Raw genomic sequence first — 26,718 nt, 5'->3', positions numbered from 1 at the left:
AGATCCTATTGTTAACTATTAATACTGAGCAAGATATAAAATCCACTGTAGTCAAGGTAGTGTAAGGTCACGTACACTGTAAGCCAATGAAGGCCAACTAAGGACAGTGACTGGATTTGGCTGAACACTGCCAATGCATTGGCATTTTGAAAGAAAAGTGTAAGAACATGTGAATTCTGAAACTTCCTAATGTTTTGAAAATCTGCTAGGTTAGATTTTACTATTTTGCATGGACTTTAAGACTGAGTGGTTCCTGTACTTCTTCCATTATTGACAGTAGATTGTGATACTAGAACTGTCTTCTTTATTTGTTCATGTACCCCTCTTTTTGTGATGCTGTTGAAAGCAGCTCATACTCGGCTGGTTCAGTACTTGACAGTGAAATCTCAGTATGGGTAGAGAAAGATGTCATACCAGGTCACATCTGTTATGTCATTTGGTGGGTTGTCATAACAATGCTGTTGCTGTGGTAATCAGTCTGGAGAATGGTTTGATACAGTGATCACTGATAGTCAATCTGGTGCAAATATTTTCATATGTGCGTAACTACTGCACCTTTCATCCATTTGAAGCTTACTGTATTCATACCTGGGACACCTTCTAAAATATTCGCTGTTGACGTTTCCCTCTATTACCAATTTAACTATTCCTTGATGTCACAGGATGTGTCATGAACACATCGCTCCTTTTAGTCAAGCTGTGCCATAAAGCTCTTCTCTTTTCTCAATTTGAACCAATACTCAATTAGTTACTCAATCTACCTATCTAATTATTTGCATTCTTTTGAGATATTTGAAACAATTCTATTCTTCTAGTCTGTACTATTTATTGTCTACCTTTCATTTTCATATAATGAAGCACTCCAAACAAATACCTATAGAAAAGACTTCCTAAAATATTTGTATTCATTATTAACATAGTAAGAAAAATTTCTTGAAAAAGATTGTTTTCAATCTAAATTTTGTGTCCACTCTTCTTCTGCTATTGTCAGTTATCTTGCCGTTCAAATAACAAAAAGCAGCTATTACTTTTGGTACTGATGTCCATCTTAGAACTTCTTTTCAAGACGTTATCCATTTTGTTCAATTGATCTTTGATGTCCTTTGCCATTTCTGACATGATTACAGTGTCATTGGTTAACCTTAGTTTTATTTATTCTCCCGGAACTGGAATTTTTTCCAAATTTTTCCTTAGTTTATTTTCATGTCTTTTGACTCTTAGCCGGCCGGAGTGGCCGAGCGGTTAAAGGCGCTACAGTCTGGAACCGCGCGACCGCTCCGGTCGCAGGTTCGAATCCTGCCTCGGGCTTGGATGTGTGTGATGTCCTTAGGTTAGTTAGGTTTAAGTAGTTTTAAGTTCTAGGGGACTTCTGACAACAGCAGTTGAGTCCCGTAGTGCTCAGAGCCATTTGAACCATTTGACTCTTAGAAATACAGTCTGGTTTCCATACAAGTTGTAAATAACATTTTACTACTTGCCTTTTATCCCTGATAACTTGAGAATTGGAGAGTGTATTCAGCATTGTCAGATCTTTTTCTAAATCTACAAATGTTATAAATGAGAGTTTACTTTTCATCAACCTATTTTCTTCGATAAGTCAGTATTTCTTCCTGTGTTCTTAAATTTTTCTAGAACTCGGAGCAATCATCCCCTAGGTTGGCTAACACCAGTTGCTCCATACTTTTGTAGCCAGTTGTGTTAGTATTTTACAGCCATGACTTATTAACTGATAATTTAGTAATACTCCTGCCTGTCAGCACTTGCCATAGGAGTATCAAAACATAACACTTTTGTGATGGAGCCTGGATCCCACTGACTCGTAGCCAGTATGTGAGACAGACTCGGGCTGAGTTGTGAAAGTGTTAAAATATACTTACACGAAGTCATTGTACTTGTTAATCTGTAGAATGAAAGAGTAAATTTAAAAGCAATAGAGTAAAGACAACACATCATAATGTCCTGTTACTTCTTACAACCACTAAAGTAAAAAAGAATGCTTTCTAGCAATTTACTCTTTTCTACATGGTTAGGGCAGCATAAACCCTTAATAGATTCAGAATAGATTCATTTACTCCTCATGACTGCGAATTTTTATGAATTTTTTTACACCAGAAAATTATATGAGGGAATGAATGTGTGGGGATGTCTGTTAGAACGCAACCTTAGCAAAGTTTTATTGTATACAGCTTTGATGCTTTTTTTCAAAAATTGTTGTGAATGATTGAAACGAATTTGTCATGAATGTATCTCATGACATTAGACTGGGAGCAATGTAATATTTGCCTACCACTTTCGTGAAATGTCCGAACTTTTTACTGCAAGAATAGTGGCAGTCATCTTAGGAATGTGATAGTTGAGAGGCAGTGGATTAGAAATAATGTGCTGAAAAATCAAAGTATCCAAGTGAATATTTTAGGGGGAAGGTATCACTAATAGCAGTACCATGTGCCAGAAGCTGAATATAATGCTTCATATTGTAAGAAATTTAGTCTTTATACTCCTACTTTGCAGTACATGGCAGAGTAGGCATAATGTGCGGCATTCTGGTGCTTTCTTTACTATTCGGACATCTGCTCTTTTATTAGAATTCCTGTCACCAAGAAAGGTAGGATATGTTGAATTTTTTTCATATTTAATGATGCAGATGGGATTAGATTAGACCCTTTTAAGGAAATTTCTCTTCTTTTTATGCTCTAGTCATAGAAAAATAGTGTTACCTTTTTTAAAGACTATTGAGAATGATAATCTGTTCTGTTAGTGAGCCAGAAAAATTCTAAACTGAGAGTTTTTGAACCTCAGTATGTAGTAAAAAATTATATATAATGTAATATATTTTAATGCAATACAATATAATGTCGTAACAGACTTTTAGCTCAGTGTGTTAACTGTGGGAAAAAGGTTCAGATTTTATAGAACTGTACGGAAAGGAAGCTGAGAGTTATCATTGTGCTAATGTAAAATAGTATGTACATTGTACTTATGAATGCCATTTTGTTATTGTAAGGAGTGTAATTTGATTTTTTTTCCAGTTGGTGGGACTGACAATTTTGGTTTTTACTATTTTACTGCTCACTGACAAGACATCATACCTGAGCATAACTGAAGATGATGGGAATTATTATACAGGCTTATACATTCTACTCGCAGCTGGTGCACTAATATTTATAGTTGCATTTTTGGGCTGTTGTGGAGCATACAGGGAGTCTCCTTGTATGCTTGTATCGGTAAGTTAGATCTGTTTTTGAGTATATCTCTGTCTCCTTTTTTGTTTCGCTATAATGTGATCTGCTGGATATACTCCCATAACAGTCACAGTTGATTATGCTAATATAATGAAATTGTAAAATAAAAACTAGTTTCTTGTTGGCTGAGTATATTAAACATCGCTATGATGCTCACATTGATAATAAAACAAATCTATAACAAATATACTTGTTAACGTATGTCTCCCCTTTGATTGATAAGAGTTTGACAGGCAATGCTCAATAACTGGTTAGTACGGAATTTCCACGGCTTCATGCTAAGTCCTACTCATGGCTTTGGCCAGAATCCATTTACTATTAAACAATTTGTGATGTGTTACGTCGTAGATTAACTTGGAAACATTTATTGGTGGACCTGACTAATCCTCTGCTCTGCTACACTATTAAGTCAGTCTAAATAAGGGTTACCAACTTTGCTTCGACCCACGAGACTGGGTTAAAGTTGTCACTCCTACTGAATGCCCTGTAGCAGTCAAACTATTTTGAGACACTCTGCTCCGTCTGCCTAGTTTGGGAAACATACACTGCAAAGTAACTCTGTAATACACACAACTGATTTTATCAACTCAATAATATACTCCAAAAACAAAACAAGATAACAGTTCAAAAGTAAAAAATGCATAAGGACAAGCAAAAAGCCACACTTAAAGTATCCACAGAAACACTATCTTCAGCTACCTAACGGCTCAATGCTCTGTAGCGCATCCTCTTCCTACTGAGCACTTGCACGCCCACTAAACTGCAAGACGTGCCTGGAAAACTGGCAGATTAAGCAGAATTTCACACTCGCACAGAGGAATGTATTAGAACTTCTTGAAAGCTTTCTGTACTGGGAGAACAACTTTATTGATCACTCGCAATGAACTTGATAAGCTCAACACTCTTGAAGCATCACTTGTTCCCCAAACAGCCCACTACTTGCTTCATTCATTCCGAACAGCTTTGCACAGACTCCTCAGTTTTGTGAGTTCGCAGTAGTTCCACTGAATTCTTTTTAAAGTGGAGCTTACGGCCTGAACTTTTGATAAGTTTATTTTCAATAGGTGCTGCAAAACATGCCATCATGAGAAATCTCTTAAGCTAGGAAAATAGGCAGTCACTACAATTCATTCAACAGGATTACAGAAAGAGCTATCCATTGTCTCCAGGTTTTACAAAGCCCCTTTCTCCCGGATAGCAGAAACTGGCTCTGATGCACACCGTAGCCAAGTGGACAAGTCTCCAGGTGCTGTGAAAGATGGTGGGATAGAAGTTGAGAATCTGACCTTCACCGATAAATTTAATTTCCTTGGCAATTTCCCAGTAGGTCTCATTCTGATATGACTTCCCCAGAATTGTATTTTTCAAATAATACAGAGTTAAACTGCTTTAGATAGACAACTGATTAAGAGTCATCAGAGGTAACTTGGTGACAGTCAGTGTATTTGCATGCATCACATCATAGTTGGTTGTTTGATGAATCAGCTGCACACCAGATAAGGAAATTATGTTCCTCCAATCTGCTAGCCTTCAATTTCCCTTACAACCAAACTGTGTGGAGTAGTGGATGTCCTGAGTTTACTTGTGAGGTAAAAATAAGAACCAAAGGTTAACAAGCAAATGTATTATGATGAAGCAGTGAAGATAATTATAGCAATATATTTCCACTTTTAGCTGCAGTGTTTTCCTCAGTCATGAATAAAGTCATTGTAAAGTTATATAGCCCAACAGAGATATGGTCCTGCTGCAGCAAATGCTGTCTGCACCTACACAGGTACCCACAAATTAACACATGCAGGTGCCAGACATAATTTTACAGACTGCCAGCAATGAAACCAAAGTCAAATGGCAAGTAAAATGTATAAGTTCAGGAGCCTCTGCAAAATGGGAATATTGCAGCAAGAGAAAAAGGATTTGTTGTTGTAAGTTATCATTTGGAGATAGTGGCAGAAGTTCCAGAGTTCATTTGATCTTTCCATTTCAACAATCACAACACGAGTCAACTGGATGGATCTTTGGCAAAGCCAGGTAACTGATGGTTACTGCTTTACCAAAGGGAGAGTGTTGTTTACCTATCCCAGTAAAGCAGCTCCGATAATAGAGACCTTTGCTGACTAACATTTAGTGGTGCACAGGATTCCAGTTTCTGACATTGTACAAAAATCCTCAAAGAGAGTAATCTGAGTGTCCTTCAATTATCAGGAAAGATTTTTACTGCTTCAGTAAGTTACCACAGTGTAGCCTGATGTTGAATTGGAAATCTGGTTTGGTTTCTTGGAAGTAGGAGAGTAATCATCAGCTTCCAAAGTGAGTTCAGTAGGTACTCTTATAATGTAACTCCAGTAGAACCTGCATGACAGCTGTCTTTCCTGTAGGAGAAAAGTGTAAAGTAAGTCTTAATCAGGGGGGAGGAACTATACTGGTGTCAACTTGATTCTCAGAATAATTTGTTTACACAACTACTCTACTTAAAGTAATTATTTTGCTAGTGCTTATTTTAAATTAATTAACTGGAATACCATATCGTTGTCAAATTCTTTCTTTTAAACAGTTTGTAACCAGTGTGTTATAACTAGGAATAGGAATCACAGTTCTATGGTTTATTGACACAACTATGATAAAAATAATTCTGTTAACAAGTGCCAAGTTATAGATGAACACTTCATGGAAAATTATATAAATTGATGGTGGTTATACAAATGTCCAGGAAGCGTTAAGTGAAATGCAGAATTCTGGCAGAAATAAGAAGTCTGTTGACATACTAAGCCAAGGGAATGTTGAAATGAAAGTTCCAGTATAGCACTTGGATTCAAAGTCCAGAGCACAGCTGAATCAACATCGAATAGCAGGTCCACTACAGAGTAGTGCTTCGGAGTTGTAGAGTAGAAACATAGCATGATGAGAATTGGCTTGTAGGCATCAGGAGCAGTGTTAAGTAAGGTTCCATAGTTAATGGAGCCGGCGGCTGAGGTCGCTGTATATCTTCGGTGGTGAGTCGCTGTGTTCTGAAGTGAAGTGTGTGCACAAGAAGGCAGCCGGGGATGTTAGCAGCGGGCCGCGCACGGAAAAGTGCGGCCAACGATGTATTTCTCGGCCGCATGCAATGGAGTGTGCCACTGCTCGGTACAGAGATGTGATAGTGGTGGATATCACACCCCTTCCCCCTTGGGGAAGCATCTGCTGCGAATGAACGGCACATTAATAGGATCCTCCTCAGAGTCCTCAGCAGCGTTGGTGACTTGGGGCACAGGAGCATACGGACAAAAATGCCCTGGCCGGGGCAAAGGTTGTACGGTGTGGGCCTTGACAGGGGACTGGTGGAGCAGGAGGAACCAGTGGCATGTCTTCATCTTCATCTGGAATTACTTGTGGTCCGGGAAGGGCAGCTTCTGGGGCAGGACGACATCTGGGGTAGTCGCTCTTGTTGGGGTGAGGTGTTGATCAGCTGGCTGTGGGCAAAAGGCATGTATAAGTCTGGTGGTACTGTGGCTGTATGGTTTGGGATGGGATAGGATAGGAACTAGGTGACTGGTAATGGTGGGGGACAGAAATGACTGTTGGGGAAACTGCACCCCGAAAACCTTCTAGCCCCGGTGCGGGATGATTGTTTGCGGAATCCAGGCTGGTCGCTGGTGAAATCCTTTCCCCCAAACCAAGGTCCCAGAGCTGAACTTGGGTGCAGGCAGCAGTGATGCTGGCTGTGGTGTTGATATGAACAAGCTGAAGATGGTCCGGGCTGCAATCCGTGGAGAAGCACTGCAGGGCTATTGTCTCCGATGGGTGTGGACCTGTAACTGCTCAAAAAAAAAAAAAAAAAAAAAAATTAATTAATTAATGATGCATTGGTGGAGTGATCCTGGAGGTATTTCTTCATCTGAGTTTTGTAAGTGCGAACCATTCTCTTGGCTTCTCCATTTGATTGTGGATGGAAGGGGGGTGTTGGAATGTGGCAAATGCCATGCTGGGTACAGAAACCACCATACTCCTTGCTGCAAAATAGTGGACCGTTGTCAGTTTCCCCTGCGGGCCTGGGGGTTAGAATAGGCCCAAGGTATTCGTGCCTGTCGTAAGAGGCGACAAAAAGGAGTCTCATACCTTTCGGCCTTTATGTGGTGGTCCCCTGTAGGGATTGACCTCCATTTTTCAAAATTTTCCTGAAGAGCAAGTCAATTGGGGAAGGATGCCTTACATGGTGCATTGTGTCCATCGTGCATTGAGATCTTTAGCCCACTTCTCGTCATGGTATTGCAGTCCTGCTCATCCTTCATCTCTTGAGCGAGGACATTTTCCTGGCTGTGTTTTCCTCCACCCACTATGCAGTGTCGTTTTGTGTGCCTACGAGGACCATGGAATTCTTTGCACCTCATATCCAGCACGGTAGCCAGTCTGTTGTGGTGGGGCTTCCATGTACCCTGTTGGTTGTAGCCCCTGACCACACAGGGATCACTCTGCTGATGGCTGCGCGGCTAACTCCCCACGTATGCCATGGAGTGGATGCCCATCTCCCTGGGGCATGGGGACTCCCGGAAATGGCCATCGTGTCAGGTGGCCCTTGCTGAGGCTGGGTGGTCGGAGTGGGTGGCATCAGGGCGGATGACACGCCATGAAGCGTAGTAAGTCATCTCTTGCTGGTGTTCTGCCGCCAGCAGTCTCTAAGCATGCAGTGTCCAACTTCAATGCTAAGAAATGACCCCAAATCGTTACCATCCCAGGCCACACCATGGGAGGAATGCCAGGCTATGGATGGCAGTGCAGCTTATTCGCCCTGGTACCTTGTACGTACAAGACTTGATGGGGAATCTTTCATGTCAATGAAGCCTCAGTTTTTTGTGGAGCATTTGGAAGACAAGTTTGGGAAGGTGGAGGCCTTGTCCGAAATGCAGTCTTGATCAAAACAGCATCCTCTGCCCAGTCAAGGGCATTACTCACTTGTGACAAGTTGAGGGATGTTTCTGTAACCATCACGCTCCCATAAGAGCCTAAATATGGTCCAGGGTATTACATTCCACAGTGACCTTCTTTTGCAGTCTGACGACGAGCTGCATGCTGATTTAGAGCAGTGAGGTGTTCATTTCGTCCAGTGCATCCATCTGGGTCTGAGGGATAATCAGGTTGCCACCGGTGCCTTCATCTTGGCGTTCGAGGATGACACAATGCCTGTGAAGGTCAAGGTGATGGTCTACTACTGTGATGTAAAGCCATATATCCCTACCCCGATTCGGTGCTTCAAGTGCTGGAAGTTCGGCCATATGTTTTCCTGCTGTACTTCCAGCGTCACATGTTGAGATTGTGGACATCCATCACATCCAAACACTCAGTGTTCCCCGTCTCCCATCTGTGTCAACTGCAAGGAGAGCATCATTCGCCTTGCTCGCTAGACGGCAGGATTTTACATAAAGAGAGGGAAATCGTGGAATAAAAGATATTGGACCAATTGACCTACACTGAGGAACTTTGAGTGCCTTGGCTATGACATCCTCTTACGCCGCTACGGGAACAGTTGTTGCCCCATCAGTTCCCCACATTCCTGTTGCCTCTCAGAACCAGAAGACTACTTCTGTCCCCTTGACGGTGGGGGGCACTTCCCTCCCTGTTGCTCCCGCACCACCTACTTCGGGAGCACCCCCTCATCGCCCAACCCACCCCACCCCACCCCATCCCACCCCAACCAACCATCGGGGATATCAGTCCCCACTTTTGAGCCAGAGAAGCGTAAGTCTTCTTTGGCTCCTCTCACTAGGAAGGGGTCCCTTGGGTCAACCCTTTCCCAGGTTTCTGCTAGTGGGAAAGATGACACCCACCAGTGGCTGAAGAGCCCAAAAGCAGCGGGTTGTAGGGCTTCACGCTCATCCTCCGTCCTGGAGACTGAATCAGTGAAGCCCTCCCAGCCAAGGAAACACAAGGAGCAGTGAGAGAAATCCAGAAAAAAGGTCCCTAAGACCAAGGGAATTGCAGTGGCACCCACACCACCGCTACCTATAAGCTCTGAGTCTGTGGACAAGGTGGAGGGTCTGGTGTCTGCTGAGGACCTAGATCTCACTAGACCCTTGGACACAATGGATATAGACTGCTCAGGTAAAAAGTAGATGGCAACAGGTGACCCTGAGGAGTAAACTGCCTCATTGATTGTTCCATGCCTTCCCAGTCTCACGATGATGTCATCCTCCAGTGGAATTGGGGCAGTTTTTCCACCACCTGGCTGAGCTACGGCAACTGTTAAGATTTACACCTGCTTTCTGCATGGCCCTCTGTGGCCATAAGGTATACTACAGGGACCATAGCGACTATAATTGACTGTCAGGTGGAGTTTGCGTTTTGTCCTAAACTCAGTCTGCAATGAAACTGTGCCCCTTCAAACCCCTCTTGGAGCTGTGACTGTCAGAATAAGGATGTCACAGGAAATAACTGTCTGCAATGTATATCTTCCTCCAGCTGGAGCAGTATTCCTGAATGTGTTAACTGCACTGATTGATCAACTCCCTAAACCTTTTGTACTTTCGGGAGGTTTTAATGCTCATAACCCCTTGAGGGGTGGCACCGTGCTTACTGGCCAGGGCAGAGATGTCGAAACTTTACTGTCTCAGTTCAACATCTGCCTCTTAAATACTGGGGCCGCTACACATTTCAGTGTCTCTCACGGTAGCTACTCACCCATTGATTTCTGAATTTGCAGCCCAGGACTTCGTCCATCTTTCCACTGGAGAGCACATGATGACCTGTGTGGTAGTGACCACTTCCCCATCTTCCTGTCACTGCCCCGGCATCAGGCTCCCAGGCACCTGACCAAATGGGCTTTAAACAAGGCGGACTGGGAAACTTTAACCTCTGCAGTTACCGTTGAATCTCCCCCCACATGGTAACATCAACGTGATGGTTGGGCAGGTGACAACAACAATTGTTTGTGGCAGAAAACACAGTCCCTTGCTCTTTAGGGTGCCCCTGACAAAAGGCAGTCTCTTGGTGGTTGCCAAAAGTAGCTGAAGCAGTTAAGGAGCATCAGTGATCTCTAAAGCGGCATAAGTGACACCCTTCCCTGGAGCAACTCGTAGCCTTTAAATGGCTCCATGCCTGCATTCGCCAACTTATGAAACAATGGAAGCAGGACTGTTGGGACAGATTTGTGTCCGCCATTGGGTGCCAGATGTCACCTTTCCAAGTCTGGGCAGAGGTCAAACGTGTGTTCGGGTACCAGACCCCAACAGGTGATCCTGGTGTTAACATAAATCGCGTGTTATCAAGCAATGCAAACGTGATTCCTGAGCACTTTGCTGAGCACTATGCTTGACCCTCTGCATCGTAGAATTACCTCCCAGCCGTTTGCACTCTCAAATGGTGACTGGAAGGGACAGTCCTTCCATTTATTACACACCACAGTGAACCCTAAAATTCCCCATTTACAGAATGAGAGCTCCTCAGTGCCCTTGCACATTGCTCCGACACAGTTCCTGGGCCAGATCGGATCCACAGTCTACAAGCCACATCTCCTCGTCACCTTCAACGGGATCTGTTATGATGGCATCTTTCCATCACAATGGCAGGAGAGCACAATCATCCCGGTGCTCAAACCTGGTAAAAACCCACTTGATGTGGATAGCTATTGGCCAATCAGCCTCACCAACATTCTTTGTAAGCTGCTGGAACGTGTGGTGTGTCAGCGGTTGGGTTGGGTCATGTCCTAGTCACGTGGCCTACTGGCTCAATGTCAGGCCAGCTTCCGCCATGGTTGCTCTACCACTAATAATCTTGGGTCCCTCGAGTCTGCCATCTGTCAGCCTTTCCCAGACACAAACACCTTGCTGCCATCTTCTTTGATTTATGAAAAGTGTAAGACACCACCTGGCGACATAATGTCTGTGCCACATTATACGAGTGGGGTCTGAGGCCTGCTCCCGATTTTTATCCAAAATTTCCTGTTGCTTTGTACTTTCTGCATCAAAGTTAATGCCTCCCATAGTTCCCCCCCCATATCCAGGAGAATGGGGTCCTGCAGGGCTGTGTATTGAGTCTCTCTCGAATATTTTTTTTTTTTTTTTTTTTTTTTTTAGTGGCCATTAATGGTCTAGCAGCAGCTGTTGCGCCATCCGTCTCACCTTCTGCGTAAGCAGACTACTTCTGCATTTTGAACTGCTCCACCAGTACTGGTGTTGCTGAGCAGCGCCTACAGGGAGCCGTCCCCACGGTTTCCAGTTTTTGGCTGCAAAGTCATGTGGTATGCACTTCTGTCGGTGTCGTACCATTCATCCAGAACCAGAACTTTACCTTAATGATGATCCATTCACTGTAGTGGAGACATATTGACTCTTAGGACTGGTTTTTGATGCCCGATTGACTTCGCATCCGCACCTTCATCAGCTGAAGTGGAAGTGCTGTCAGCACCTCAATGCTCTCTGCTGCCTGAGCAATAATAATTGGGGCACTGATCGCTCTCTGCTGTTGTAGCTCTACAGAGCCCTTGTTCAATCCTGCCTTGACTATGGGAGTCTGGTTTATGGTTTGGCGGCGCCCTCAGCTTTGCGTTTTTCTCTACCCAGTGCACCACTGCGGCGTTCGCGTAGCGACAGGAGCTTTTAGAACAAGTTCAGTGACCAGCATCCAGGTGGAAACCAGAGTCCCTCGGTTGCAGGTTATGCATGCACAACTGCTGGACAGTTACATTGCACACATTTGTAGTTCTCCTGCGCATCTGAATTACCGTCTCCTTTTCCCACCCACGGTGGTTCGTCTCCCGCATCGGCGGCCCAGGTCAGTGCTTCCAATTGCAGTTCATGTCCGATCCCTTCTTTCCGAACTGGAGTCCTTGCCTTCACCACCAATACTTGAGGTCCATCCATGTACGCGTCCGTTGTGTACACCTAAGATGCGGCATTGCCTGGACCTTTCACATGGCGCTAAGGACTCACTTAACCACGCAACTCTCCACTGCCACTTCCTCTCGATTCTTGACATATACCGAGGCCATGAAGTGGTTTACACAGATGACTCGATGGCCAAAGGTCATGTTGCCTTCGTGTATGTCCATGGAGGACATATTGAACAGCATTCCTTGCCTGATGGCGGCAGTGTTTTCACTGCCGAGCTGGTGGCTATATCCCGTGCTCTTGAGCACATCCATTCGTGCCCTCTGGAGTTGTTTCTTCTGTGTAATGACTCCTTGAGCAGCCTACAAGCTATCAACCAGTGTTACCCTTGTCATCCTTTGGTAGCGACCATCCAGGTGTCCATCTATACCCTGAAACGGTGCAGTCGTTCAGTGGTGTTTGTCTGGACCCCAGGTCATGTCGGAATCCCAGCCAACGAACTTGCCGACAGGCTGCCCAAACAAGTTACATGGAAACTGCTTGTTGAGATTGGCTTCTCTGCATCTGACCTGTGATCAGTACTACGCCGCAGGGTTTTGTGGCTTTGGGAGACGAAATGGCATAACCTTAGTACGCACAACAAACTGTGTGCCAGTAAGGAGACTACGAATGTGTTTCAGTCCTCCATGCGGGCCTCTTGCAGGGACTCTGTGGTTCTCTACCAGCTCCGCATTGGCCATGCTTGGGTGACACATGGCTACCTCCTGCGCCATGGTGATCCACCTCAGTTTCGGTGCCGCACCTGGCTGGCAGTGTCCCATATCTTGGTGAACTGTCTTCCTTTGGCTGCCCTGCAACGGACTCTTCAGTTACTGGACTCATTGCCATTAATTTTAGCTAACAATGCCTCATCAGCTAATTTAGTTTTACCTTTTATACGTGATGGTGTGTTTTATCATTCTGGACAAGTTTTCACACATGTCCTTTGTGATTTTATGTTCTGCACTCTAATACTTTTGGGGTGGATGTTTTAATGTGTCGCAGAGTGGCTGGCTTTTCCCTATTCATTCTCATGGTCGGCCAGCCATGGTCATCTGCTCTATTGTTTTTACCCATTCTACCTGTTTCTTGCTTCTCTCTGTGGTTTTCTTTTCCTGTTGTGACCATAGTAGTGTTGGTTGTTCTAGTGTCATTCTTCTGGTTCTTCATTTCTCCTGTTATTGTGCTGTATGTCTCCTTTCTTTTCTTCTTTTCCTGTTGTGTAATTGTTACTGGGAACAAGGGACTGATGACATCACAGTTTGCCCCCCCCCCCTCTAACCATCCATCCATCCAACCAACCAACCAATCATTGTCAGTTAAAAGTACTTCTGGCTGACCTTCAATTACAATTTTTCCTCCCCCCCCCCCCCCAAGGCTGTGATGGTGGTTGATATGGCATTGCATTGGACAATGTTGAGAAATCAGGAGTAAGCGTTGACCACTATCAAGAACATGGTGTTAAACACGGGCCCTGCAAAATCAGTGTGTACCCACTCCCAAGGGCGAGCACATGGTGACGAAGAAGCAAATGAGTGTCTTGGGGCTGCCTGCTGGTTTTGGCAGGATGGACATGTTTAGGTGAGTCGTTCAATCTCCTGGTTCATGCCCAGCCAGTAAGTGAAACTGCGAGCCAAGAGTTCAGTGACCTTGGTACGATAGTTGCAGGATGTGCTTATGTAAAGAATAAGGAATGGTTACTCGTGGGTGTTAGTCATTGGAAACGAGTAGAATGTAGAATTACTCCATCGGTCAGCATGAGCTGATGGTGGGCCTTAAAAAGCTGATGGAAGCCTTGGGAGGTTGTTGTTAGGACCATCCATGAAGTATGTGTGTCCGGGCTTGTTGGAGTACCTCATCAGTACTGGTTGTGTCTGCAACCCGGGAGCTGGTTATGAGAAAAGAATCTACGGCGACATCTGCTTGTTCGATGTGAAAACACTGAATTTCTTCTTTGCCCAACTCTGGTTTGGGTCTCCATGGAAGGTGGGAGAGGGCATGAGTGTTGGCATGCTCAGTTGTGCTGTAGAAGTGAATCTCATACTGGTAGTGCGCCGAAAGTGAAGCCCGGCACTGGAGGTGGTTAGCAGTCCTGTCTGGAATCTTTATTGCTTGATTGAATAAGATCAGTGGTTTATGATCTGTGTTCAGGTAAAACTCAGTACCATAAACAAACACACGGAATTTCTTTAATGGAAAGATGATAGCCAGTGCTTCTTTTTCTATTTGTGGCTATCTGTGTTGGGTGTCGGTCAATGCTTTCGATCCATAGGCTACAGGTTGCTCAGAGCCATCCACCTCCCTGTGTGCCAGGACCTGTATCAGATGTGTCCGCTGCAATAACTGCTTTCCCCCCAGGGGGTCCACAACTCTTTCGTGGATACGTGCGTGGCGAGCACGGGGCCCCGAGCCATTGCAGCCTTCTTTCTCTCCCGGGCTGCATTTCCTTTCCCTTCCCCTCCTTTCCCCTCCATACCCCTTTCCCCTCGCCCTCTCCTCTCCCTCTATTGGTGTCCTTGCTTATGTTGGCCCCGCTATCCTCCTGGTTCTGTTGGTTTTACACTCTGGCTTTGTTGCGTAATCATCTCCTCCTTTTGGCATTCCTTGGTCCCCCTCTGGGGTTTGACCTCCATTCCAAAATTTCTCTTCCGTAGTGTGAGCCATTTGGGGAAGAGCACCTTACCTAGTGTCTCCGACGTGTGCCCTCCTAGTATATTCCACCTTTTCTTCTACGTCGTTGTCTGATGCTAGGGTGCATAGCCAGCACGGTAGCCAGCCCGTGTGGTGGGGTCGCTATGTACCCTTTTGGTTGAGCCCCCTGAACACACAGGGATCACACTTCTGATACCTGAGCTGTGACCTCCTCATGCATGCCTTGGAGTGGTTGCTCGTCATCCTGGAGCATCGGAACTCCCGGCAATGGCCGCCGTGCCAGACGGCCCTTGCTGTGGCTGGGTGGCGCCCGTGAGGAGAGCCCCTGATCGGAGTGGGTGGTATCAGGGCAGACGCTATGCAGATGAAACGCATAAGGGTCCAAACCTCTGGCCGCTCTTCCGCGGCCGTCTCTCTGCGTGGTACTGATTCCTCAAGTGCTGCTTCTCTTGCCCCTTCGGCCTTCCTTTCCGTGGCTACCCCCTGGGAGGAGGGTCAGGCCCGTCGACTAGGGGCAAAACCTTTCCCCCGTTATCTAGTTTGCACCAGGACTGATGGAGATACTTTCACCAGTGTCAAACCTTTATTCTTTGTGGAACACATTGAAGACAAGTTCGGCGAAGTGGACTCCCTGAGCAAGATGCGGTCGGGTTCTTTACTGATAAAAACTGCTTCGGCTGCCCAATCTGCGGCCCTTCGTGCCTGTACCCATCTTGGCACAATTCCCGTGTCCATTACCCCTCACCAGTCTCTAAATATGGTACAAGGTGTGATTTTTCACAGAGACCTCATCCTTCAAACTGATGAGGAACTTCGGGACAATCTCGGACGGCGGGGTGTTCACTTTGTTCGGCGTGTTCAGAAGGGTCCTAAAGATAATCGTATTGATACTGGTGCCTTTATCCTGGCCTTTGAAGGGGATACCCTTCCTGAGAAAGTTAAGATTATGGTCTATCGCTGTGATGTGAAGCCGTACATCCCACCTCCTATGCGGTGTTTTAAGTGCTTGCGTTTTGGCCACATGTCTTCTCGCTGTACCCAGGACCCTCTCTGTGGTGACTGTGGACGTCCACTCCATGAGGGGAGTCCCTGTGTTCCCCCTTCTGTATGTGTAAATTGTCATGGTAATCATTCTCCACGTTCAGCAGATTGCCCAGTCTATAAGAAAGAAAAAAAGATACAGGAGTATAAGTCTCTTGATCGTTTAAGCTACACAGAGGCCCGTAAGAAATATGCACGATTGCACCCTGTGTCCATGACATCTAGTTACGCCTTGGTTACATCTTCATCCCTTCCTCCCCCTTCCTTACCCCCGTCCCGGACCCCTCTCCTTCCCCCCTCCCCTGCGGCTCCCACACCTTCTCCTCTGGGCGCCGCTCCCCCTCCCCAGCCGGAGAAGTGTCCCACTCCTTCGGCGTCTGCCGGTCAAGGGCGCCTCTCCCGGGATGCCCCTTCCCGGCACCTTCCAGGTCAAAGGTCTGCTGCAGCGCGGCGACCGCGAGAGCCGCGGTCTATCGGCCCCCAGGTCGCCCGGTCTCTTTCTGTTCCTGATCTTGCTGCAGCTGGCTCCATTATGCCACACAGCCCTCCTCGATCTCAGCCTGAAAAGAAGAAGAAACATAAGTCCCGGGACAAAGAGCCTCTGGTGTCACCGGAGGTCCCTTCCCCGGCTTCACAACCGGATTCTGACCTGTCGTTTATGGATGTCGCCCCATCCTTGTCGGTGACGGGTGGGGACCCGGCGGTATGACTGGATTTAGCGTGTTCAGCCCTCATTTAAACCATCGTTCTGTGGTTCTCCAATGGAATTGTAATGGCTACTATCGTCACCTTCCGGAATTGAAATCCCTTCTTTCGTCCTACTCAGCAGCTTGTGTGGTTCTCCAGGAATCTCATTTTACTGATGCTCACTCACCGACCCTCCGTGGGTTCCGTGTTTTCTGTCCAAATCGGGTCGGACCCTTGCGGGCTTCTGGTGGCGTTTGTACGTTGGTCCGTACAGACATTGCTAGCACGTGGATTCCTCTCCAAACTACATTGGAAGCAGTTGCTGTTAGGGTCCACTTAGACTCTGCAGTCACAGTATGCAATCTTTATCTCCCTCCTGACAGGACTCTTACACCTGCTGCCTTAACCACCCTTCTTCAGCAACTTCCTCCTCCCTTCCTCCTCCTTGGGGATTTTAATGCTCATCATCCTTTGTGGGGCAGTGCCTTTCCATCTAGACGAGGTCTTCTTATCGACCAATTTATTGCAGACCACGACCTGTGCCTTCTTAATGATGGCTCCCCCACTCATTTCAGTGCTGGTCATGGTACCTTTTCTGCCATTGATCTTTCTCTTTCTTCTCCCTCTCTCCTCCCTTCATTACACTGGTCGCCACACGACGACCTTTGTGATAGTGACCATTTCCCGTTGATTATCACGCTCCCTTCCCGCTCCCCGATGGAGAGGTTACCTCGTTGGTCTTTCCACCGCGCCGATTCGCCTCTATATACTGCACAGGTCGAGTTTTCTCCCTCTTTGTCGGGTTGTATTGATGACGTCCTACGTGACGTGTCTGACGCGATTGTTCGCGCTGCTAACCTTGCTGTCCCGCGCTCATCTGGACAATTTCGTCGTCGGCAAGTCCCGTGGTGGAGTACGGCCATTGCCATTGCCATCCGTGATCGCCGTCGAGCTTTGCAACACTTTAAGAGGCACCCATCTGTAGCCAGCCTTTCTACCTTTAAGCGCCTTCGCGCTAAAGCCCGTTATTTAATCAAACAGAGCAAGCGGATATGTTGGGAACGATTCGTTTCTTCCCTTGGTTCCACTGTCCCTCTGTCACGGGTATGGGCTACACTTCGCTCTCTCCAAGGTTGCCATCGGCAGTCCACCCTCCCAGGCCTTCACCTCCCAGATGGCATTTGTACGGACCCATTAGTTCTCGCAGAACATCTTGCGACCCATTTTGCAGTGGCATCAGCGTCGGCCTCCTATCCAGCTGCTTTCCTTCATCAAAAACAGCAGGCTGAAGCTGTCACCTTATGTTTCACCACTTGTGAGTCAGAATCTTACAACGAACCTTTCACTGAATGGGAATTTCTTTCTGCTCTATCTGCTTCTCATGATACGGCTCCTGGCCCAGATTCCATTCATAACCAGCTGCTTCAACATCTCAGTGCTCCACAACGGCACCATCTTCTTCGGGTGTTTAACCGTATCTGGCTCCAGGGTGACTTCCCTTCTCAGTGGAGGGATAGCATTGTGGTTCCTGTCCTTAAGCCTGGTCAGAACCCCCTATCTGTTGACAGCTATCGGCCAATTAGTTTGACCAATGTTGGTTGTAAGTTACTTGAACGGCTGGTAGCCCGTCGGCTCACTTGGGTCCTCGAATCTCGGGATCTATTGTCCCCTTACCAGTGTGGCTTTCGAGAGGGACGATCTCCAATCGATCATTTGCTTCGCTTGGAATCCGCAGTTCGGCAGGCTTTTTCCCAGCGCCGCCATTTGGTTGCAGTGTTTTTTGACCTTCGCAAGGCCTATGACACGGCCTGGCGCCATCACATCTTACTAACCCTTCATCAGTGGGGTCTTCGGGGCCCACTCCCGATTTTTATCCACCAGTTGCTGATCCATCGGTCATTCAGAGTTCGAGTTGGTACTGCTTTTAGTTCTCCACGGACCCAGGAGACGGGCATCCCACAGGGTTCTGTCTTGAGTGTCCTTCTTTTCCTCATTGCTATCGATGGACTTGTGGCCTCTGTCGGTCCCTTGGTCGCCCCTGCCCTGTATGTGGATGATTTCTGCATTTGGGTTAGTTCCTCCTCGATGCCATCTGCAGAACGGCAGCTCCAGGTGGCTATACGGCGTGCCTCTGCATGGACCCTCTCCCATGGGTTTCAATTCTCTCCTTTAAAATCGCGGGTGGTCCACTTCTGTCGCCGTACTACGGTCCACCCTGATCCAGAGCTCTATCTCGCTGCACAAAGATTGCCTGTGGTTCCACAGTTTCGTTTTCTAGGTCTTCTTTTCGACAACAAGCTCTCTTGGCTGCCCCATATCAGACTCCTGAAGGTAGGATGTTTCCGTAAACTCAATGTCCTTCGCTTCCTTGCCCACTCCTCCTGGGGTGCGGACCGTTCCCTCCTCCTCCGTCTTTATCGTGCTCTAGTTCTGTCACGTTTGGACTATGGTTGTCAAGTTTATGGTTCAGCTGCTCCTTCCACGCTGCACGTGCTGGATCCAGTCCACCATCGTGGTATCCGTTTGGCCACCGGTGCCTTCCCTACTAGCCCTGTTGATAGTCTCCTGGTTGAAGCTGGGATCCCCCCCCTTTCTGTTCGGCGGTCCCAGCTTCTGGTGTCTTATGCCCTTACTATCCGTTCTTCTCCCGCTCATCCTTCCTATTCTATCCTATTCCCAGACCATGGACGTCGCCCGCCTGACTCCCGCCCTCGGGCGGGTTTACCGGTTGGGCTGCGCCTTGCGTCTCTTACCCGTGATTTTCAGCTTCCTTCTTTGTCCTGTCTTCCTCGCTCCCTCCCCTCCACCCCTCCTTGGTTAGTTCCTCGGCCTCGAATTCGGATGGATCTCCGCCGCGGTCCGAAAGATTCCATCCCCCCGGTGGTGTTCCGTTCCTTTTTCCGCCAAATTTTATGGGAGTTTCGGGATGCTGTTGTTTTTTACACTGATGGCTCTAAATCTGCTGATCATGTTGGGTATGCCTTCACGTCCTTTGTTGGAACGGAAAATCATCTACTGCCACCCTCATGTGGGGTGTTTACTGCAGAATTGATGGCAATTTCCCGGGCCCTTACCTTTATTAAACAATCCCAACACAACCGCGTTTTGTTATGTACGGACTCGATGAGTGGCCTTCTTGCTATTGACCGGTGTTTTTCGCGCCATCCCTTGGTCTCTGCCATCCATGACCATCTCGCTGATCTTCACCGTGCTGCTTGTTCCATTGACTTCCTATGGGTCCCGGGCCATGTGGGTATCCCGGGTAATGAGCTCGCTGATCGTTTGGCTGGGGGAGCAGTTACTTACCCCCCCGTTTTCTGTAACCCCTCCTGCAGCGGATTTACGGCTTCACATCAAATCCCACTTTGCACAGTCATGGGCCAATTCTTGGGAGGCTACTCCACTGTCTAATAAACTTCGTGCCATTAAGGTGAATACAGGCCCATGGCGTTCTTCCTTTCGCCTCTCCCGCAAGGACTCGACCACACTGTGTCGTCTCCGCATTGGCCATACCAGGCTGACCCATGGTTTCCTTTTGCGTGATGAGCCACCCCCGCTATGTGGTTGTGGAGCCTTCCAGTCAGTGGCCCACATTTTGGTTGAATGCCCCCTTCTTTTGGCTCTGCGTGCTAAGTACAGACTCCCCCACACTTTACCTTTGATGTTGGCTGACGATTCCCGGATGGTCTCTCTGGTTCTAGGTTTCCTCCGGGAGAGTGGTTTTTATTCTCAGTTTTAAAGTTTTTAATCTCCCTCTGGTGTTGGGGCAGGGCGGTGAGTGTTTGGGTGTCTCCCACTGTAGGCAGTGTTCAGAGATTCCCGATTCACCTCCCTGACCGGAATCCTCTTTTCTTTCCCTTTTACTCTGTTTTTACCCCTTCTTTTTAAGGCTTGGTTAGTTTTTCTATTCCCATACGTACTTTCTGCATTGTAGCAGTTGTACCTTTTAAGTCACAGGTGGTCTTGCCTATGCTGTTTCAGCATAGTGTTGGGTTCGTTCTCTTGCCAACTTCCCTCATTTGTTTTTACTAATGACAACGTGACTGCCCTTTTACGTTTCCCCTTTATCCGTTTTATTTTTCTGACTATACTGAGATGTCCCGTTAGCAGAATGGAGTCTATTTGAAACAAGGGACTGATGACCTTGCTGTTTGGTCCCTTTAACCTCAAACAACCAACCAACCAACCAATAACTGCTTTGTTGGATCAGAACATTCGAGGCATAGAGACGTCAACAACTAGGATTTCAACCTGTGGAAGGTGCGCTCGCAAGTTGGTGTGCTGGTGTCCACTGGAAAGGCACCCACTTTTTTTTTCGCAACTGGGACAAGGGGGTGGTTTCTGTTGTTGCTGTGGGTTAGAACTTTCAGTAATGCAATATCTTCCCCAGAAAGGAATGAAGTTGCTTAAGCGTTGTTGGTCCAGCAAGTTTGAGTGTAGCTTTGACACGTTTATCCAGAGGACGAATGCCTGAGCTGGAAATGAGATGATTGAGGTACTCAGTCTCAGGCTGGAAAAAAACCTTTTTCTCTGCTGCATTTTAGGCCAGCCTCCCTTAAGACACTGGATAAAGATTTCAGAATGTGAAGGCTCTCCCTGTTACAATGATGTCGTCTAAGTAGTTAATGCATCCATTCACTTTGAATAATAATTGTTGCAAATACCACTGAAAAATGGTGGGGGTACATGCTATAACAAACATTAGGCATTTCAAACGATAAAGCCTGTGCATGATGTTAAGTGTTAAAAAACTGTTGAGATTCTGCATCAAGGGGAAGTTGGAGATACAAATCTGATGGGGTCTATTTTAGAGTAGTGGGTCCCACCTTTTAATTTTGACGATAATTCTTCTGGCTTCGAATAGGATATGTCTTAATCTCTGATTGGGTGTTGACAGTTACTTTAAAATTGCTGCACAGGTGGATCTTTTCCGATGACTTTTGCAATATGACTAGTGGGGTAGCCCACTGACTAGAAGGAATAGGTTCTAGAACTGAAATTGCAATTAGATGGTCAAATTCTTCCTTTACTTGGTCTCTGACAGCAAACACAATGGCGCGAGCTCGAAATTACTGAGGCCATGCATTACGTTTCAGTGTGTCGGGTGCCTCAAAATTGTTTACGGTGTCAAGTTCTGGGGTGAACAGGTTCTCATAATCCTGTCAGTGTGTCTTTAAGTCAGAGTATAGAACATCTTCGGCTAACAAATTCACATAATCATCTACTGAAATTCAAATTTCTGTAGAGAATCATGTCCAAACAAGTTCTCAGCAGAATCACTGTTAACGACTAAGAAGGTAATGTGGCTGGTGAAATTATGATATGTCGCTGGCAGTTTAACTTGATGACCACATACTGATGCGATTATCATAAGCCATTAGATGTCTCTTTGTTTCTTGCAAGTTTTAAATATGTACCGTAATTCAGAATGCTCATGGCTGTGCTGATGTCTACTTTTGATTGAACTGGTTTCTTTGTAATTAGCACTTTTACAAAAAGCATATTGGAGGTCTGTAGTGGTTACTAGATAAAAATCCATCTGTTGGGTAGGAGGCTCTCTTGCCTGATAGGACTTATTACTTAAGGAAGCTAACTGGCCATTGACAGAACAGTTTTGACAGTTGGTCCATTTGTCAGGACAGTCTTCACATTGATGTTTTATTAAAATAATCCAGACATGGCAACAACCATTTCGGTACGCAAGACCAGTTTGATCAGCTCGAGCAGGCTGGAGGACATGGTTGGTTAATGGTACAGTGTTCTGCCTGTACAGTTGCTACATCCAAATTGCTGTTAGTGTGGCATTGGCTGCTGGCTCAGATGTGTTTGCCTTAATGGCTCCTATGTTGATTCATGACTCCTGTTTCTTATCTGCTGCTCAGGTCACTTCAAAGCTTTGTGCTAAGTTTGAAACTTTGTCTAATGACAAGTCTTAGAATTGGAGTGCCTCATGCTGGAAATCTGTCAGGAGTACCCCGGATGATCATGTCTCTGATCGTTCCTTCTGCATAATTCTGAGAGCCATTTGCTGAGTCTGGCTGTTTCTTGCATTGTTAAATTGCTACCGGGGACATAATAACAAAGGTATGAAGCTCGTAATATTTAGCCAGCAATGACTGAATGTTTGAAAAGATGAGCTCTGAAGAGTTAAATAAAGGGGCCAATTTGCACAGTAGATGGTAAATCTCGGATTTTGATCACAACAAAAACAAAGATTTCATGAGTCTGGCATTACCTGGAATGTGTGGGGAATGCTCCAGTAATCTCGATTTGTAGGCTTCCCAGTCCTCTAAAGCCTTAGCAAAGGAAGGAAAAGCCGACACTTGCTGTGTTGCTTGCATCTGTAGTAAGCTTTGAAAAAGTGGTTGGAGAGTGTTCAGTTGCAGCATCTGGTTCTTGTCCTGCTGATGAATAAGTTGCGTGAGTAGAGCTTACAGTGTAAATGGTTGATGGCTTGGCGGCATTTTCTTGTGTTATAACTAGAAATAAAAGAAAAAATACATCACCATTCTACGGTTTATTGACAAAACACTGATACAAATAATTCTGTTCCCAAGCGCCAAGTTGAAGATGAACACTTTATGGAAAATTATATAAATTGATGGTGGTTATACCAATATCTAGTGATTGCAAGTGTTGAAATCCAAATTCCAGTACAGCCGAATCAACATCTAACAGCAGGTCCACCGCAGCATGGAGTAGAAACATAGTGTGATGAGAACTGGCTTGTAGGGTCAGGAGCGGCATTAAATGAGGCTCCATAGTTAAGAGCTGGTTAACGGAGCTGTATATTCTGCGCAGCCAATCGCTGAGTGTTACGGGTGGCCAATCACTGTGTTATGAAGTGTGTGCGTGCAAAGGTGACCTGTGATGTTGGCAGTGGGCGGTGCGCGGAGAAGTTCAGCCAGTGATGCATTTCTTGGCCGCGCGTAATTGAGCGTGCCGTTGCTCGGTGCTGAGATTTAATAGTGGTGGATACTACACAGATACTTCAAAGTAATCCCCCTCAGATACAATACACTTGTGCCAATCCTTGGAGCACTTCTCATAAGAACTTTTTGGTACAGCCTGAGTACATCCAGAGATACAGTTTTTATTTCCTCAGTCGTTGAAAATCGTCTTCCTTTCATAGGTCTCCTCAGTTTTGGGAACAGGAAAAAGTCACGGGGAGCCAAATCCGTTGAAAATGGTGGTTGGGGCATGATTTCATGTGTTTTTGGCCAAAAAATCTCACAAGCAAGGATGAATGAGCAGGTGCATTGTCAGGACGCAAAAGCCATGAATTGTTTTCCCACAATTCCGGACTTTTTTTCATATTTCATATCTCAAATGGCGCATAACGTCAAGGTATTACTCCTTATAGCCCATACAACCTTGAGGCAAAAATTCATTATGTACTATGCCACATTGATTGAAAAAAAAAAACAGTGAGTAAAATGTAGTAACCACAACCAACTGCGGGAACGCCTTGGGCTGCAGATCGGAGCTGCCAGGCGTGGAAGCCGCCGGCGGTGGAGCACGCACCACCGGGTAAACACAAGGACGAGTCGGCCGACAGACCAACGACAACCAATAACCGACCACGACCAACTATGACCGACACAACAAGGAAGAGATAAACAACGGAGGTTTGTAGAAACCACAACACCAAACACCAACAGTAAATCCACTCCGAACAAGAGCCAGGCAAAAGTCAACAACGAGCAACGACAAGAACGCAGTACTGCTGAGATAGAAACTCAACCCAGAGCGAGTACCAGACTGACTGGACTAGGGCAGAGCAGGTCCCTATATACGAAACTGGAGGGAGTGGCTGATGGCCGCTGTCTGCATGTGGCGGCGCCCTCGCCGCGCGGATGCTCCCTATGGGTTGACCACGTCCATTTGTTCTGGTGCGTGTTCGACTTCCGTGGCATGAGGTACTAGACAAAACTTTGACATTTGATCGAACTTATTGTGCTTTTTTTGATCTTGGCTCTTCGGGATGCTTCCATTGGGATGACTGAGCTTTGGTTTCGACATCATAACCGTAAACCCATGTTTCGTCACCAGTTATGACCCTTTTGAGCAAATCAGGATAATCATTGACACCATTCAAGAGCTCCTGAGTGATGCTCATGTAACGGTTCTTTTGATCAAAATTGAGAAGTTTTGGAACAAACTTCGCTGACACGTCCGATGCCCAGAACATCTGAAAAAATTGTAAGACTCGAGCAGACAGATATTACAACATCCTCAACAACTTCTCTTACTGTAATTTGATGATCTTCCAAAACAATTTTCTTCACAGTTTCAATGTTACCATTTGTTGTTGATGTGCTGGGGCATCCAGAGTGAGGCTCATCATTTTCATCTTCTCAGCCACTTTGTAACAACTTCTACTATTTCTAAATTTTCTTTTTTTTACTTGGAGCAGACTGGCCGTATGCCACTGTCAATATTTCAAGTGTTTTAGAACACTTGATTCCATTTTTCACACACAATTTGATGCAAATTCTTTGCTCTATTTTTTTATAATACCAGGGTGGTCTAAAAATTTCTCAGAACGGAATAGGAAAAAAGTACTTACATCACTGAAACTTCTTTTATTTTTCAATGTAATCTCCTTTTAGATTAATGCACTTAGTCCAATGTTGTTCCAGCACCTTGATCCCATCTTGAAAATGAGTTTCCTCCAAGCCTGCAAAATAGTTGTCAACTCCGGCTATCAATTCTCCATTTGAAGTGAATCTTCGTCCACCAAGAAAATTTTTCAGTTTTGGGAAGAGATGGAAGTGTGACAGAGCCATATCAGGTGAATAAGACGAGTGTGGCAACAATTCATACCATAGTTCGTGTAATTTTGCCATGACGACGGCACATGGGCGGGCACGCATTGTCTTGATGGAAGATGACTTTCTTCCTTGCTAAACCTGGACTTTTTCTGCATATCTTTTGTTACAATTTGTCCAGGAGGTGAGCATAGTGTTTTCCAGTAATTGTTTGCCCAATGGGGAGATAATCTACAAACAGAATCACATTTGCATCCCAGAACATTGATGCCATGACCTTTTCCGCTGAAGGAATTCTCTTTGCTTTCTTTGGTGGCAGAGAATCAGCATGTTTCCACTGCTTTGACTGGCGTGTCTCTTGGGGTATAGTAGTGCACCCAAGTTTCATCTGTGGTCACAAACCGGCGCAAAAAATCTTGTTCATTTCTCCTAAAACGGGCCAAACATTGTTCAGATATGTCCATTCTTATGCATTTTTATCCAGCTTAGTCGTGATACCCATCTTACAATTTTTTCATTACTAATTCTTCAGTTAAAATGTGATATACCCTTTTAGATGACATCTGGCAAGTGTGAGCAATTCCACGCACTTTCAATTGGTGATCCTCCAAGACCATTTTGTGCACTTCTGCAATGATTTCTGGAGTAGTGGCACATCTTGGCCGACCACTGCATGGACCATCTAAGCTCTCTTGACCAAATTTAAATTCATCTGTCCACTTGGCAACAGTTGAACATGAAGGAGCAGAGTCCCCCAGCGTATTCTGGAAATCGGCACAAATGTCCTTTGCTTTCATACCTTTCTCTACGAAGTACTTAAATCACTGCTCGAATCTAGATATCCCCCCCCCCCCCCCCCAATCTTAGCAAATCACCATGCGGGAACAACAGAGCCATGTCACCGCCGTGTTAACAGGCAACAGTTCAATGAATATCACGTGAACAACTCGTTGTGCTAGCACTGACCTCTGGTGGTGATTCCGAGAATTTTTCCAACCACCATCATAATCAAAAATTGCCCAGCACACTAAAACACATTCAAATTATCTATCTGTCAAGAACAAACGAAGTGTGCTGTACGCTTGAAACTGTGAACGTGTGTTTGATACATGTGTAACAACAAAAAGATCGATAATCGAATGTACATTGCTTGCAATTTGAAAAGTCACATTACTTTTTGAACAGCCCTCATACATCTGGTTTGTCATAGTCTGTCAGTATGTTTGTATTTTTCTTTCTTCTTCAATAATTTATTTTTACTGTACTGTGTGTGTGTGTGTGTGTGTGTGTGTGTGTGTGTGTGTGTGTGTGTGTGTGTGTGTGTCATTATTAAGCACTCATCAGTTATTATGCAGTTATCTTTCTGTTTTCAAACAGGTAGGTAGTCAAGTTGTGACACTCTTGTAAAGTTTTGTGCTTGTTTGTGATTAAATTACTGTTTTTCACCATGGGAAGAGGTACTTGCAAAATTATTACAGTTTTATTATA

General features: G+C 45.7%; 1 protein-coding gene across 1 annotated transcript in view; it reads left to right on the top strand.

The window, feature by feature from the left end:
• Nucleotides 1-26,718, top strand: part of LOC124721589 (CD82 antigen) — a 97,861-nt gene that overhangs the window by 44,949 nt on the left and 26,194 nt on the right. Inside the window, exon 2 of the mRNA XM_047246638.1 lies at nt 3,030-3,224. Within this exon, the coding sequence (XP_047102594.1) occupies nt 3,030-3,224 (195 nt within the window). The remainder of the gene's footprint in view (nt 1-3,029; nt 3,225-26,718) is intronic.

Source organism: Schistocerca piceifrons, chromosome X (assembly GCF_021461385.2).
Source record: "Schistocerca piceifrons isolate TAMUIC-IGC-003096 chromosome X, iqSchPice1.1, whole genome shotgun sequence".
NCBI classification, from domain to species: Eukaryota; Metazoa; Arthropoda; class Insecta; order Orthoptera; family Acrididae; genus Schistocerca; species Schistocerca piceifrons.
Note: the sequence above shows the minus strand (reverse complement) of the source record. Positions and strands in the feature narration are given on the sequence as shown.